General features: G+C 35.0%; 4 protein-coding genes and 1 non-coding gene across 8 annotated transcripts; 4 read left to right on the plus strand and 1 right to left on the minus strand.

Moving 5' to 3' along the window:
• Nucleotides 1–174: 174 nt before the first annotated feature.
• On the minus strand, nt 175–317 carry C34B4.11. The gene has a single exon (NR_069849.1). It is a non-coding gene; the product is annotated as an Unclassified non-coding RNA C34B4.11 (non-coding RNA).
• Nucleotides 318–545: 228 nt separating this feature from the next.
• C34B4.2 (Fork-head domain-containing protein) lies at nt 546–7,643 on the plus strand. Of its 2 annotated transcripts, NR_003165.1 has the most exons (9): nt 546–558; nt 4,092–4,233; nt 4,428–4,553; nt 4,591–4,724; nt 4,772–4,884; nt 4,934–5,032; nt 5,764–5,912; nt 6,514–6,747; nt 7,056–7,149. NR_003165.1 is itself a non-coding variant. In NM_001047628.5 (8 exons), the coding sequence occupies exons 1-8, from the start codon at nt 4,128–4,130 to the stop codon at nt 7,147–7,149; spliced, it is 1,038 nt and encodes a 345-aa protein (NP_001041093.1). In that variant the 5' UTR covers nt 4,092–4,127; the 3' UTR covers nt 7,150–7,643. The 2 variants fall into 2 exon arrangements, 1 of the variants encoding a protein (NP_001041093.1); NM_001047628.5 differs by lacking the exon at nt 546–558 and having other exon boundaries at nt 4,608–4,724; nt 7,056–7,643.
• Nucleotides 7,644–7,787: 144 nt separating this feature from the next.
• On the plus strand, nt 7,788–9,936 carry C34B4.4 (DUF7622 domain-containing protein). The gene is made up of 8 exons (NM_001028526.5): nt 7,788–7,896; nt 8,203–8,269; nt 8,445–8,521; nt 8,594–8,726; nt 8,770–8,967; nt 9,052–9,229; nt 9,275–9,396; nt 9,692–9,936. Exons 1-8 carry the CDS (start codon nt 7,799–7,801, stop codon nt 9,893–9,895), a joined length of 1,077 nt encoding a protein of 358 aa, NP_001023697.3. The 5' UTR covers nt 7,788–7,798; the 3' UTR covers nt 9,896–9,936.
• Nucleotides 9,937–10,031: 95 nt separating this feature from the next.
• lurp-4 (UPAR/Ly6 domain-containing protein) lies at nt 10,032–11,865 on the plus strand (the record flags this gene model as incomplete). 3 transcript variants are annotated; one of them, NM_001269549.2, is made up of 8 exons in its annotated part: nt 10,032–10,146; nt 10,194–10,260; nt 10,301–10,377; nt 10,685–10,817; nt 10,867–11,085; nt 11,131–11,314; nt 11,481–11,602; nt 11,647–11,865. In NM_001269549.2, the coding sequence occupies 8 exons, from the start codon at nt 10,049–10,051 to the stop codon at nt 11,827–11,829; spliced, it is 1,083 nt and encodes a 360-aa protein (NP_001256478.1). The 3 variants fall into 3 exon arrangements, 2 of the variants coding, with proteins under 2 accessions (NP_001256478.1, NP_001256479.1); NR_102087.1 differs by having other exon boundaries at nt 10,049–10,146; nt 11,131–11,602; nt 11,647–11,829; NM_001269550.1 differs by lacking the exons at nt 10,032–10,146; nt 10,194–10,260 and having other exon boundaries at nt 10,361–10,377; nt 11,647–11,829.
• Nucleotides 11,866–13,336: 1,471 nt separating this feature from the next.
• Nucleotides 13,337–14,840, plus strand: C34B4.5 (G-protein coupled receptors family 1 profile domain-containing protein; the record flags this gene model as incomplete). The annotated part of the gene is made up of 8 exons (NM_001028527.4): nt 13,337–13,504; nt 13,551–13,694; nt 13,770–13,893; nt 13,938–14,067; nt 14,117–14,297; nt 14,357–14,509; nt 14,563–14,646; nt 14,691–14,840. Exons 1-8 carry the CDS (start codon nt 13,424–13,426, stop codon nt 14,838–14,840), a joined length of 1,047 nt encoding a protein of 348 aa, NP_001023698.2. The 5' UTR covers nt 13,337–13,423.
• Between the last annotated feature and the right edge of the window lie 211 nt (nt 14,841–15,051).

Raw genomic sequence — 15,051 nt, forward strand, 5'->3', positions numbered from 1 at the left:
TACTTTTGGAAGGATGCCTACGTGCAAACAGAGACCCAAACCGATGTTCTCTCTTCATTTCGTTTTTCTTTTCTTCTACTCTTTCTGCTCTTTTCGTTGGTTGTGACGTCATCACAGGGGCTCGAATTTCCTTCTCTTCAAAAACTATTTGTAAAAGCACACCGGAGGAAGAGGTGGGATTCAGAGTGTGTGCAGCGGCAATCAGTCTGCGGCTCTCCAGAGTCAATTATCTTTCACTCGGCAACTCGGTCACTGATAGTTTCTTGTGTTTGTGTTTCCGAGGAGAAGGAGGAGGTGGCCGCATGGTTTCAAATGTTTCTTCCCGCAAGAAGAACTTTTGTTTCTGTGCGTAATAGCTTGTGTGGCGTAAAAGAGATGCAAAGAGCGTTCATATAGGGGCGGGCCTCTTGAATTGAAACTCTTTTTGCAGAAATCCCAAAGAAATTGAAAGTGATACGAGTGTGTAAGGTATCACCTCCCTTCTTTCACTAAGAAGGCGGAATTGACAGTTCGCCACGAGGAATACCTAAATAATTCTAGTGATCATGACAGCAGCAGGTAAGTTATATTTAGTTTGATTAGCATAGACTACTACATAGATATCTTGATTTATGATTAACTGGTATGAATAACAAGTGGAAGTTGAGGACAAATACCTTTTTTGTTTAAAATTTCAGAAAAACAAATATTATATTTGTTTACCAACACCGTCTAGACAAATCTATATTGAAACCAAACGATATTTTAATCTCAAAATGGAGTCAAATATGCAAGAATGTTCAGAAAACAATTTATGATATCAACTGAAAATCTATTTTAGTTAGAGCTTTCCATGTGAGCCTACGCCCGCCTTGTGCTAATACGCGTGCCTACTGGGAAAGAACACGAAACAATTTATTTTCAAGTTCTAGGTGTGCTGAAAATCACTGACAATTTTCTAGATTTGAGATGATTTGTAGTGTCAACCTGTAGTTTTTCTATCCATTACACCATCACCGATTGTAGTTTCATAGTTCCACCACACTTTCAAAATATGAAAAAATATTAGTGCCACTTAGTAGCTGCTGCCACATCTGCAAAAATAAAACTGGGTTTTATTCGTGAAAACCCGTCACTCTTTGATCTTTTCACTCTTTCCCTCTCCACCTGCTATCCCATAAATACTCTATTCACTGATCCTTCTCTCATTCGTCGAGTTCCATGCCGTTCCATACTCCATTAATCTTCGTCTTCCAACTTCTGATATTTTTATCGCTTCGAGTTGTTGTTCAGTACAAACAACTGAGCCCAATCCGTGTTCCAGTGATATTTTTCTGATTGTCTGCCTGGTCCATCAGTTATCATAGAATGCAGTAAATATATTTTGGAGCCAACGAGGAAGGATGAGGAGAACCACACAAACAACTGGGAGCTCATTCTTTTTTTTTTGTAAAACTGCTGTCAATCTCGTCTCTCGTCTCTTCTGGTTCCTCATTTGTTGTTCTCAAATTCTTCTCTAAAAATTTTGATTCTTCTTTGTTTTTTCTTTTGCAAAATGTGTTGAGATCCTCATTGTTTATTTTATTTCTTCATCCCTACGTGCACTTTGTCTTCTTTTTTCCATCTTCTTTTTTTCACCACCTGCAATTTCTTTTTCTTCTTTTTTATAACCCCAACGTTCTTTCGCCTTACAAAAAAAAGAGAAGCCGAATGAAATCACACGAAGAAAAAATGGGAGGCGCAGAAAAATGTCGGAAGACGAGGAAGACGTGCAAAACTCTTTCTTTCTCTCTTACTCACTTCTTCCTAAAATCTTTTGGCTTTGCTCTCGAAGCTTATGCCCTCTTTTTTTGGGATCTTCTGCATTCATTTTGGAGTACTCCACTGCTTGTCCCCTTTCCCACTCCCCCATGTTTACACATTTATTTTATCAGATCTCTATTCCATTTTTGCAATTATAGAATTATGCCGACTGCAAGAAGTGCTCATTTCTTGATGATTGATGATAAGAAAGAAAAGGAAAATTAATAACCACCTTTGTCGGCTTGTACAATGTCGAAGCATATAAGTACAAAACTCAAACAATTAGTTCCTCTATTTCATTCTACGAATTGAGAAGATATTTATCGTAATATCTAGGGGAGCTAGGAAAATTGTAAATACCTTTTTCGTAGGCCTATTATTTTAATGGAGATCGTAACTCCCCCGGAAAGACTGATGGAGTCTTGCAGGTGGGTCTCGCCGCGAAAAAGTGTATGGTAATTTTTTTATTTTTTTGTTTGTGAAAAATGTTTTTGGCAGTTTTCTTTTCCGCCTTACCTAACTATCAGTTATTGTCTTTGAAAATTAAAAAAATATTTACAAAAAATGGTTTTTTTTGCAATTTTTTTCCTGTCGAGACCCATCCGGAGAAAACCATGCATCTTCATGAAAATACGATACTAGACTGGTATTTATTGTCGATAAACTTTTCAAACACAAATCAGACTAGCTGTTTTTTTAACAGAAGATTTAATAGAACATACTGAAACAATCTCTTTAAAACTTTAAATTTATCCAAACAAAGAGAACAAACAATTTTTTAAATGTAGTTTTCCATTATCTATTAGGATCCCCCTCTTCTTTTAATTTAAATTTAAGAATAATTCGATTACTACATCCGGTTGACTTCATTTACCACTGTATTTCAACGTCTTCCTCCCAATTGTTTACTCCTTGTTAAATCGACAACTTAATGTTTTTGTTCCTCTCTTCTTTTCACTAATCTCTTCTTGAGGGAAACCTTTTTTTCAAAATAAAGAAGTGTGACATCTTCTGGAACGCGAACTGTCTTTTTCTTTTTTTCTTCGACATTCGAGACACGGCCAACAAACATTTAGTGATTTTTTGTCTCAATTCACGGTTTCTTATCATCATCGATAAGGCTGATTATGTCGAGTGGGTGGTGTGTGAACTGTTGCAATTTCAAAGGTTGTTGAAATATCTATGGATTGCTTAAAAAATTTTCACGCGAAAATGTCAACTAACTGATACGTGAGCTTTTGAGCTGAATTAATTTGTTGGCTCGACACGTGTCTTTTATGTTACTTTTTCGAAATTAACCTATTTATTTTTATATTTTATCAGTCAGCTTTCAATAATTTCATCTTAAATAAATACAAAGGTTTTTTTTGTAAAAATTGAAACGAACACTTGCGTTCTTAAAATGTTTTCTGTCCCGCCGTTCGGTAGAGCGCATTTGCAGTATTTTCATTTTCTTAATTTTTTTCTTGAAAAAATTAATTTAATTGAAGTCTCATCGGAATTCTCAGTATTTTCGAGAAATTGTTTTCGCAAGTTTTGCCGGAAACTTCCGACTTTGTCTCCGTAAGCACGATGTGATAGATATCCTATCAATTCCTCAAAAAAAACGCCTTGTCACTCAGCATGCCCTGCCGGACCCAGAAGCAGCGGTGAGTTGGCGTCTTTTTCCCCACTTTCGGGCGCTGCGTCTCCCACAACGGGAGTGCTCCCTTTCTTTCTCTATATCTCTTATCTATTTTTCTTGTTGAGTGTTCTTTGCTCCCTCGGCCTCCTCTCTTTTCCACCTGCCCCATACACACACTCTCACCCCCCACTGTCGACGTTTCTTTCCTACGATGTGTGGACCTCCTTCATCTTTGCCAAACCTCTTACTACCTACCTGTTCCGTGAAGTGAGCTGAGAACTGGGAGAGTGGAGAAATGACGAGCACATCCACCTGTTGAGGCAACCAGGGTCAGTCTCAGGCACTTTTAGAACGCTTTTCGTCTCGCCTCTTATTCCAAAAATGCACTTTTACACCGTATGCTTGCCGACGCGTTGCTTCTCTCCCCTCTCGCACTACAAATGTTTTGGCGCGAAAAAAAAAATTTCAACAGAAGACATTTCCCACATCCTGCTAAGCTCCCAAGCTCTCAACCACAATTTGTATCCTTAAATTTTTATCGTTTGTGGGAGCCTAATGTCTTTTCGGAGAAAACTTTCTTATTCCACCCCTACATTCGACGACCTTCGTCGCTTTTGGTTTTTCGTTTTTCGGCCTCCGTCGCCGGCGAAACACGTCATACGCCATCCATTCGATTGTATTGCAGACGCAGACTACATCGAACAATCTCTGGGCTTTCGATATGGATGAGCACGAATCAGGAATGGAAATGATGCTTTCTGCAATGAATTCTCCACTTGATGATGATCTCCCATGGCAGTTTGATGATCAAATAATCAAGGAAAATGGTTAGTTATTTAAATGTATAGTACGGTAGGAAACGAAAAAAGAAAATTTTCTCCTTTACAAAGAATCAAAGCAAAAATCTCCATATTTCTACAACATTTTCAATTTTTAATCGAAATCGAAATTTTTAAAAAGTTCTCTTTAATCACATTGATACATTTCAAGTTAAAACCGAATAAAAATGTTTTAATTTCAGATAGGCTCGACTCTGCAGCACAAAGTCCGTCGTCTAGCCTTTTCTCCGATTTTGACGACGCCTGCACATCATCATTTGCATCGTCGCTCTCCTCACCCACTTTTGCAACATCTTCTGAATCAGGAAGTGAGTCGCCTCGAAGATCCACACGTTGTGTGTACAGTTTGTCCTCTATTGCAGCGAGTTCGCTGTCCTCTTTCGATATGATGATGAGCATGTTCCCTGATCCAACACGTCCGACTGTGAGCGATGATCGAATGGCTCCTCCGGCGGCTACTGTGCGAAAAAACGTTGTCGGTAAGAAAATCGAAAGCAAATTCCTATAAATTTACAGAAGTTTTCAGTCCGAAGACGTCCCCGTGAGTGTTCAATGGTTTGCTGGTTGTTCAGAACATTACTGACATCCGAATATCGAGCTTTGCCAGCCAATGCAATTTTTGAAATTTTTGAAGAAACTGTAATAAAATATAAATTTTGAGCAAAAACTCTAAACAATTTATTTTCAGATGCAACAATCCACAGCTGGAAGCGCCCGTCATTATCGAGACTCAATTCGTCACTGTTTAATGACTTCTGCTGTTTTTGTACGCGTTCTGACCCCGAATGTGAGTATTTCTGTCCAACTATCAAATATCATAGGCGCTTTCTCTTGATGTAAACTTAAAAATCTTCGGATATCGCCGCTCGGCATTCGGAAAAGAAGAGAAAAAAGAACAAGAAATATCGAAAAACGTTCTGCAGAAATTTAAAGCTTCAACTGCAACAAACAGTTTGCGCAAGTTTGTCAACTTTTTGTCGAAAAAAAAATTGAAACGTGAAAAAATGTAGTATTTATCAAGTTCCGAGTAATCTTTGCACCACCGATCCGCTATATTGTTTCGGAAGCAAAAGCTGTGCGATTTTTTGTGACGAGAACAAATAAGACAAGAAAGTACTCGGAAAATGGGAGCAGTGCACGTACTGTGATCGTAAGGTGGCTCTTTTCCGCAACAAATTATGCGAATTTATTTACTGACAAATATGTTATATGAATTGGAAAACTACAACATATAATGTAGTCCGATAGTTGAGATGTTTCTGCCTGAGATATACTCGATAAAGGCCGCGATAATCTAATATTGGTGTATTCCGACATGTCTATTGACTGTTGTATATCAATCAATGATCAAAACAAAGTTCAAAGAACATTACAACTTCTCGAATTCAGAAAAAGAAAAGAAATCGAGAAAAATAGTTGGAAAAAAATTCAGCCCGAAAGTATATGTTATTGCCAGTCCGCCACAAAAATTAAAAAAAAACACCGCAGAAAACAAGTTAAAACCAATTTATTTTTCAGCCACGCAAGGATTTTCTTGTGATGAATGAACAAGGATCATGGTGGACAGTACATCCAGACTGCGAAATGGCCTGTGCTGAGCATGTGTTTCGAAGTGGATCTGCACATCGTTGTCCTCCACAAGCATCGATTCCTGCATATTATGCGAGGTATTTTTTTTGCAATTTCAAAACTAAATTCTTGTCTAGACACCGGGATGTTTATCATATCATTTATCGGGATTTGAGAAAAAAACATCCAGTCAGAGGATCGTGCCCTTCGATCTCTTATCAGTGTAATCTCTTTCTCATCGTGCTCCTCCTATCTCTGCCAAGTGTTTCTAGGGTACATTGAAACAATCCAGAGATCTCTGTGAGAAAATAAGCATTTTACTGTAGGCGAGTAATGAGTTTTTCTAGTTCGTGTCGCTCTTACCCTTCAATGCTCAGTTCTACGATAGATTGCAACCAAATATTTGTGTTGCACGCATCTTTTTTTTCTTCAGGGCGCCTCTAAGTTCTTTCTTTTCCCTCATTTCTTTCAAACCGCGATCATCAATATACTCTTCGACCCGATAGAAAGGGATCTTCGGGACTTACAACACGCACTCAGAATGTGCCATCGGTATTTGATATCATGAGAAGAAGAGATGAGTGACGACGCGAACCTATGGTGTAAAAATTTGTTTTGTTAGTAGCTTATCTCAATTGATGATAAAACATTATAAGAAAGATATGCGTACATACTAGAGATACATTTCTGATATTTCAGAGTTCGAATGGAAGAGACAAAAGCTGCAAGCTCTGGAAATTCAACAGCTGGTCCAATAAGAGCCACATTTGGATATCAGTCAGCTTCATCGTCGGAATGCTCATCTACATCATCGTCTTCTGCATCGTCACCGGCTCCATCAGTTAATGTTCGAAGATTTGATCCTATTCGAAAAGTGACTTATGGAACGATGAACGGTGGACAACGAGTATCTTATAAAGCGTTCTCTTCAGGGTTAGTCCAGGGTTAGCTACATTAATAGACTTCTTGAAAAACTTAAGTATGTTCGAATAATTTTTTAGTTTTTAAAAATCTGAAAATGGTTTCTTTTGGATTTATAAAAATATTAAAAACATATTTGTACCATAACGTCCACCTTTTTTCATGTATAAAAAATGAAAACTGTAGAACTTTGTGAGAAAAATCATTTCTTCTTTGAGAAGTGGGAAGGCTCCTAAACAGGGATTTTCTCACAATAAAATTTAGTGCCCAACCAACAAATATGTTCTCCCCTCATGTATCTCTTAATTCCATATTTTCAGATACCCTCAAAAAGTCACACCTCAACCGACACTTCTGAATCCTCGTTCAATTCTTCTGAATGATATTGCAGTAGATCACGAAGAAGTCGTATGAACTCAATCAAGAAGATTGCCATGCAAATGAAATGAAACGGGAAATTTAAATGTGCCAAAAAAAGCTTTCCAAGTTATCTCTCCCCTTGCAGCAATGCATTTCTAGTTATCTCTGTAATTTCTTTTTAGACCCCTCAATAATTTAAAAAAAAATCATTCTCAAACGATGAAAGAAAACTTAAAAAATTCACAATTTCTCAAATCTCATAATACGGTGATCCATGTCTTATCTCTTCTGTACCAGAAGTTCTCCCCTCTTTAATATTTCTCCCACTCTCAAATTCATGTCCAATAGTTTCATCTTCCATTCTTTTTCTAATGTCCTTAATTACAACTATCAGAGTATCGGTTGTGTGTGCGAGTGTTTTTTTTTTCGTAAATTTAGTCCCCCAGTTAAGAATAGATCATTATAATATGCACCCTCTCCAAAAATCCCCTTACGGTCCAATTTTTTAAATCCAAGTGTTGTTCTACTAATAAAAATCCAGATTTCTTTTTTCAAACAAATGTAATTGTAGACATTAGTTTGAAAACTCGACCAGCGTCGAGTTTTTAATCATTGTGCCAAAATTAGGTCGTAAATACGCGTAAACTGGCACAATTCACAAGTTGGTAAAGACTTTTATCAGACATTCAAACGAAAATAACACATGCGGCACAATATTATTTTTATTCTCTGCTTCAGTAATTTAATAAATTTATCGTATTCAGTGAAATGTTATCGAGATAATCGATTAGTGCATAATCAGTAAGATTTTTTTTTCGGATTTATCGAGAAATACAAAAATAAGCGTGCACCTTTAAAGGAGTACTGTAGTCTCAACACCACGTTTACTTACTGTTTTCTTCAAATATTTTTTAAAAATAAAATACAATCTGGAAAGCCCGATGAAAGCTGCAAAATAGGACCGAGTTGAAACTACAGTAATCCCCAAAGGCTCACACTATTTTTCGCAGCCTCCATTTTTGAAAGTCGTTTCGAGACCATACACCGTATTCTCTCGTCGTAAACCGCAAAGTTTCGATTATTGTAAGTAAAATGAATTATATTCAGAACATGTGAAGGAGATTTCTGTGTTGCTAGACGTTCAGGTGCATATGTTTCGTTGGAAATTGATAGAGTAAGAAATTATGATATTCAAAAAAATGTTCTTGAAATTTAAAAATGTTTGAGACAAATTAGAAAATATATTTAGGTATTCTGAAATAATCTTTCTTGCCATTTGGACATTTGAAAACTGAGAATATTTTGAAATGATAGGATATTCGACAACAATAACAGAAAACAAATTTCAGTTGTGCATCACTGGACCAAAAATGCCAAAATATCCGTGCACTTTGCTTTGGGATGATGAACTCACTTGTTACTGCAAGTAATTTTTTATTATTTGAAGTTTGATATATACAATTTTTGAAAGGTTGCACAAAACTTGAACTACTTTCAGCACAGACTATTGTAATTCCAATAAACTATTCTACTCAAACTACACCGTTCTACCAGTAATTGAATGCAAACAAGTTCATAATCGAAATTATAAACTAGTTACATGTAACAAGTGTCTTCGAATCATCTCTTATGTTAGCTGATATCTATAATAAATTCTGTCACTAATAATTTCAGACAAAGAATCGAATTGGCCCGGGACGAGAAGACCACGAGGAAAAGATTCAATGTAGTATATTGGGAGAATCGGCAGATTTTGTGATTGATACAAATTCATTTAGAGATGAAATGATTGCTAGAAACTTTTATACAGAAGCATGTTATAATGTTTCAATGCACCAAGAGCATTTTTATGTTTTTTGTAGATGTTCCCAAGTGAGTTTTTATATTGAAAAACATGTCAAGGAAGTTTGAGAAGACGCAAAGTTGCCAACTGCCAACTATTTTTATTTTTCTCAGACAAACTGTAACTCTCCTGAATCTCCAATTCCTTATCCCCTATCACCACCAACAGTTTCATGTTTTACCAGTGGATTTGAAGCCTATGTTTTTCCAACAAAATATTCAACGCCTAATACGTGGCACGTTGATAACTATAAAAAGATAATGAGCAATGAAAGTTATGTTGATGAGAACAGTAAGTCACTTGAATAATTTTAAAACGAACGCTCATTTGGTTCAGGTACCTGTCATGGAGATATGTGTTTCATTGCAAAAGTTGCTGCGGATGCTGGAGAATACGATTTCGATGTTTATTATAAAGGATGTATATCTACGAATGAACATGGAAATAATTCCATACAGGTATTCAACCATTATAACGCTTTTTAAAAAAACTGAAAATTTGAGCACAATAGGTTGGAGGTAAGAAAGATAAATATGAAAACGGATGAAAATCCCGTGCTACAATTTGAAACGAGATGTACATGGTAATTTAAATCTTCTTTTTAAAATTACATTAGTGATAAAATTTCCGAGTGCTGCATTGCCTTATAAGTCACACAAGTAAATAGTTTTTTTTTTGCATTTTTCCCGCTTGGAAATTTTAAAATGTCATTTATTTCAAAGTGGTAGTTTTGTGATAAAACCAATTTTTCAGCTTGGCTACATGTACCTGAATGAGATTGCTTATCATATATGCAATACAAACTTTTGTAACTTTAACATATCAACTGCTCAACGAGAAGCAAGAAACGGTACTCTCCGAATTTCTCGTTCAATTGATCGTAATTCCTACTTCTCACACTCTCCATTTTTTGCTTTTTCAATCTTCGTTGTTACCATAATCCAGATTTTTATTTGACATTAATAGATTGCTAATATAATATTAACGCAATAAACTTTTAGTTTCTTTTAATATGAATATTTCTTTGATTGAAAAATTGCGAGCGCAGCAGGTGAAATATAATCTGAATATCAACTCACAATCACATTTATCGAACAATTCTGTTAGCTCATGGCGCTAACTATTTCTATTTTAATTTTAGTGATTTTGAACTTAAAAGAAATAAATTCTGTCAAGTGTTATCATGACAATAATGACGTGATCAATGGGTAAATAATTAAAACTGTAGCCAATGGCCAGCAATTTGAACTTTCAGAACATGTGAGGGTGATTTCTGCACAATCGCAAAATCAACCGATAACTATGCAATTTACAATCAACGAGTGCGACAAAATCTAATAAATTAAAACAAAAATTTTTTAGGCGTGTTTCATCGGGATCAAAAAGCCTTCTCATACATGCACATTGGATTTTTCAGATAATATGGTGTGTTTCTGCGAGTGAGTTTTTAAAATTAAATAGATTGATTCAATATTTTTCGAGATTAGACAAGATGCAATCAGAAATATACCTTCTTAAACCAGAAAACACAAACTTTACTTTATTAAAGATAATTTTACAATTTTTAAAATTTACATTCGATGTTCAACTTTTAGGTTTTAAGCCAAATTAATAAATGCCAAATGAACCATTAATATTATAATTTCAAATTTACACATCTTACCTTTATTTGTATTGTACCTTTTAGTTTTTAAGTTTCTTCCCTTTATTTTTATCTTGTTTAAACTAAAAAAACTTAAATTTCAGCACTGATTATTGCAATACCATAAGCCTTCTTCGTGGAAACATTACAATACTTCCGGTAATTCAATGCAAGGCCCTTATACAGACTGTATATACTGCAATACCAAGCAACAAATGCATTCGAATTATTTCTTATGTACGAGTAACTTGAATAATTTTTTCATTCACAAAAAATACATTTTCAGATAAAGCATGATAGATATGAACTTGACAAATTCAATAATGATCATGTAAAAGATCTTCAAGAATTTATTTCTGGTGCTGAACGAGGCGATTCAGGAGACTTGGTTATCGATGCTCATATCTATTGGCCAGAAAAAATGCTACGAAACTTTTTTTCCAAAGGATGTTATAATACGACAATGAGCCCAGAGCACTATTATGTTTATTGTAGATGTGAAGAGGTAATTAGATTACTTCAGAATTTTTTTAAAACGGAATATTTACAGGCCAATTGCAATACCCCTGAAAGTGAAGCACTTCCTTATCCAATATCTCCCCCGGTGGTCAAATGTCACACAAGTGGATTTGCCTATGAAATGAATTACAGAAAATTCGAGACGCTGGAGTTAACTGGAGATCTAAATTACAAACAAAATTACATGACAAATGAAACTTATGTCGATGAGGGTAGTGAGTCAGAAGCAGTTTTGTAATTTAAAGTTTAAAAAATTTGACGGCGTAGAATACCTTCTGACCTACCATTTTTTGTTTTACAAATTCCAAGAAATGCAATGCACAACTCAATTTCAACTTTTTAAAGCCAAAAAAATCTCTATATGTCCAGAACCATTTTCAGTTGAATGCCAGGGTCATTTCTGTGTCATTGTACCGAATAAGTATATTATAGATGGTGAATATGTAGATATATACTACAAAGGATGTATTTCTGCAAACGAACAAGGAGAACAAAAATTATCGGTGAAAAATATATTTAATTCACTTTTGAGATATTATCTTTACAGGTGGGACAAAAGTATGTCAATGAGATTACGTACTACATATGCAACACAGATTTTTGTAACATTGATATTGAAACTTCTTTGGATGCAGCAGCAAATGCAAGTACAATATCAGACAATGGAGCGGATGGTACAAAGTTTGACTGCTTTCAAATCGTCATTCTGTTCATTATTTTTTTAATCTGAAAACGTTCGATCTATAAATGAATTATCAAGTCATTTTTCTTCAATTTTGATTTCTACTTTGTCTTTATCTTGAAAAACTAAATTAACATACTTTGACATGTACGTTAGAAAATCAGTATTTCAGTCATAAGGTTCAGCAGGTGAACTTATAAATTCTACGTATAGTTGATTTCTTGAACATAGCTGTAAAAATAAGTATGATTAAGAGCACGAACAAAAGATATTTGGAGTTTTTCCTAGTTAAGTTATTTGAGCTGCATGTCGCGAAGTCGGTGAATACAAAGATTCACTCGCTCACGACTTATTAATAAATATAAAGATTTATTAACAAGAGAATTAAATGTAAAGATTAATTCAATATTATTACGTAACACTTGCTCTTCAACACTCAAAATCATCTCTTCAATCAACGGCAACAACCTGGCGAAAGGACGGCGTCAAAACCCCGATTCAAACTACCGCCAAAAGGACGATTCAAGGCGCAGGAGGTCTCGCCACGACACATACAACAACGACTGCGACCGTACTCTTGTCATCTTGGCGCAGCGCACATTGGCCTATTCGACAGTCGTCACCGGTCGTCTCCACCACAGCACGTGCCCGACGGTGGCACATTAAATTAATGTTATGAGTGTTTGTGATTAAAGGTGTTTCCCTTGAATCACCCGTAATAAATGAGTTAATTGAATAAGAGTCTTTTGTTAGTCCTTTCAGTACCTCATGGGCCGGAAACCACTCCGAAACACTGCAATCGTAGTACATATAGTGTAAAATAATTTTTAAAAAAGTCTGGGGGAGAGAAGGGCGAAATTTTTTTTCCTGTGAACAGTTCCAATGAAAATAAAATGCAACTACAATATCTGACAATGGAGTGGATGATGTTAAAATTGACTGCTTTAATATCGTCATTCTATTTATTAATTTTTTAATCTGAGAACGTTTGATCTATTTCGATCTAATACATTATAAAACATTTTCTCTCTTGAATTTTGAATGTTTCCTTTATCATGGAAAAAAAACTTTAGTGACAGACTTTGAAGATCTGAAAAAAAAAAGAGTACTCCAGACAGAAGGTTCAGCAGGTGAAGTTCTGTAATATGATTCATAGTACTAATTGGTTCCTTATTAAAACATTCGCGGATGGACTTTTGAATAGTGAGTGTTAAAAAATCAAAAACCTTATGGTAGAATGAGAGGTGAAATAATTTTTTTTGGGAATAGTTCAAATGAGAAAGTTTTTTATCATTTGCATCGGTATGTGTCTTTCTTCCGGTTGTTTTCAATTATCCGGAATCTTTGGCCACTCTACCCGTTTAAAGCAATGCTCCCACATAAAAAAGCAACTTGGCAAATATCTGTAGGTGATCAATAAGACCAATTGAACTTCCAATTACCTTCCCCATGATCAGTAAATCACCCTTATTCTAACGTCACTTACTCTTAAAAATGCAATAAGCTGATCACAACTCAGGCTGTTTGATTGAAATAACGCTTTACACGCACACCTCTCCCCATATGCCAAATTATGATTTTCAGCTGTCAAGCTATGCTTATATACTTATTCGACTGCTGACTAGATAGTCTTTCTAAAAATATGCCGATTTTATTTTTACAATTTGTATTGATTTCTGGAACCTTTGCCCAGTATAAAGATCCGAATACTCCATTTTCTGAGGTAATATTTCGTTTTAGAAATGAGAAAAAATAAAACAAATGTTTAGGTAATTGACACCTTACCAGAATCCGAAAAAAACTGGATGTTTTATTTTGTGATATTATTGTTCGTACTATCAACAGTTACCGCAACACTACTAACGGCTTCCTTTTTGATAATGGCCGTTTTCCTCTGGAATCACTTGAAACCGGTAAAAAGAATTTCTAACTTGTTTCAGGCGGAGTAGCGTAAATTAAGAGTTAGCTTTGAAATTTGTGTTTTCCAGATGAAATTCTTCTGGTTTTTACTGCAACTCACAATATCTGCTTTTATACTTTCAACTTTAAATCTTGTGTTCAATGTCCCAGCAACCCTATTTTCAGTGGCTACCGAACAGTTTGTTCAAACAAGTAAGCTCACTGTTACTCTTTTCTAAAGCAAGTCAGTTTTACAGATCTCTATCTTATAATGTCATATGTCATTGACTTTTGTCTTCATTCTATCTTATTTTCGAATTTTGTAATGGCAATTCAACGATTTGCGGTTTTCTTTCATTTACACATATCGGATATTATATTTGAATCGTAAATACTTTGCTCGATACTTTTCAAATTAAATTAAGCTTACTTTCAGACCATACATTTACATCTGGCTTGTGATGATCTATGTTCTTCCATCCTTAACATTGATATTTCTCGGTCAAGATAACTGTATGTATCGTTTTGATAATCGGGAACAGAAGTTCACTTTAACCTGTTTCAATACTGTTGGCACGAACAAAGTTAAAATTGAAATTCCACGAATTATTCAAATTGTGTGTATTGTTTTCTTCAATTATAGACAATGGTTTAGAAAATAACATTGACGTTTCAGATTGAAGACACAATTCAAATTGTGATACCAATTATAATTTTAATATTGTACATTGCTTTAGTTATAAAGATTATAAAGATGAAGAAAACTTCGAGAAATAAAACTGAAATCATTATTTTGAAGCAAGCATTCTTCATTTTCTTAATGTTTCAAGTAAGGTTTTTAAGAATTTATTTTTAATATTTCAATTCCAACACCAACTTTAGATCTACAACATCATAGTTCTATATGGAAAGACACTGAAAATGACGACCGTCACGGCATTTTATCTGAAACGAGCAATTCATACGGTACTTTTTCCTTATAATTGAATTATTGATTTCGGGGTTTTCAGGCGGAGATATTCGCTGGAGCAACCACGCCATGCTTCGTTTTTTTCACTTCTAAGGAGATCAAAAAGTTGGTTTCGAATAAAATTACAGCTGGCTCACAAGGGAACTCGGTGTTGAGAAATAGAATAGCAAGTGTTCCAAGAAATTCTTGAATAATGTTTTTGTAATTTTCTGATGATGAAATCTTTTATTGTAATAGAGCCATACCATGAACAGAAAAAGGGAAGATTAATTGTTCACTTACTTGATAGAATGAAAATGAGCCCATCCGAATTTTTTTTCAAACTTCTGTTTTTGTTACTTTTTGTTAGTGAATTGTAGGTAATACTGTGTGGTACAATCATTTGTGGTTCTATTCTATCT

Source organism: Caenorhabditis elegans, chromosome V, assembly GCF_000002985.6.
Source record: "Caenorhabditis elegans chromosome V".
NCBI classification, from domain to species: domain Eukaryota; kingdom Metazoa; phylum Nematoda; class Chromadorea; order Rhabditida; family Rhabditidae; genus Caenorhabditis; species Caenorhabditis elegans.

Excerpts from the sequence above, each read along its gene's own strand:
- C34B4.4 (NM_001028526.5), top strand. The coding sequence starts at position 7,799 with ATGCGGCACAATATTATTTTTATTCTCTGCTTCAGTAATTTAATAAAT. Across the intron at positions 7,897-8,202 it reads AATCGATTAGTGCATAATCA|AACATGTGAAGGAGATTTCT; the intron begins GTAAGATTTTTT and ends AATTATATTCAG. Across the intron at positions 9,230-9,274 it reads AAGTTATGTTGATGAGAACA|GTACCTGTCATGGAGATATG; the intron begins GTAAGTCACTTG and ends CATTTGGTTCAG.
- C34B4.2 (NM_001047628.5), top strand. The coding sequence starts at position 4,128 with ATGGATGAGCACGAATCAGGAATGGAAATGATGCTTTCTGCAATGAAT. Across the intron at positions 4,554-4,607 it reads AACATCTTCTGAATCAGGAA|CGAGTTCGCTGTCCTCTTTC; the intron begins GTGAGTCGCCTC and ends CCTCTATTGCAG. Across the intron at positions 4,725-4,771 it reads TGTGCGAAAAAACGTTGTCG|TCCGAAGACGTCCCCGTGAG; the intron begins GTAAGAAAATCG and ends AGAAGTTTTCAG.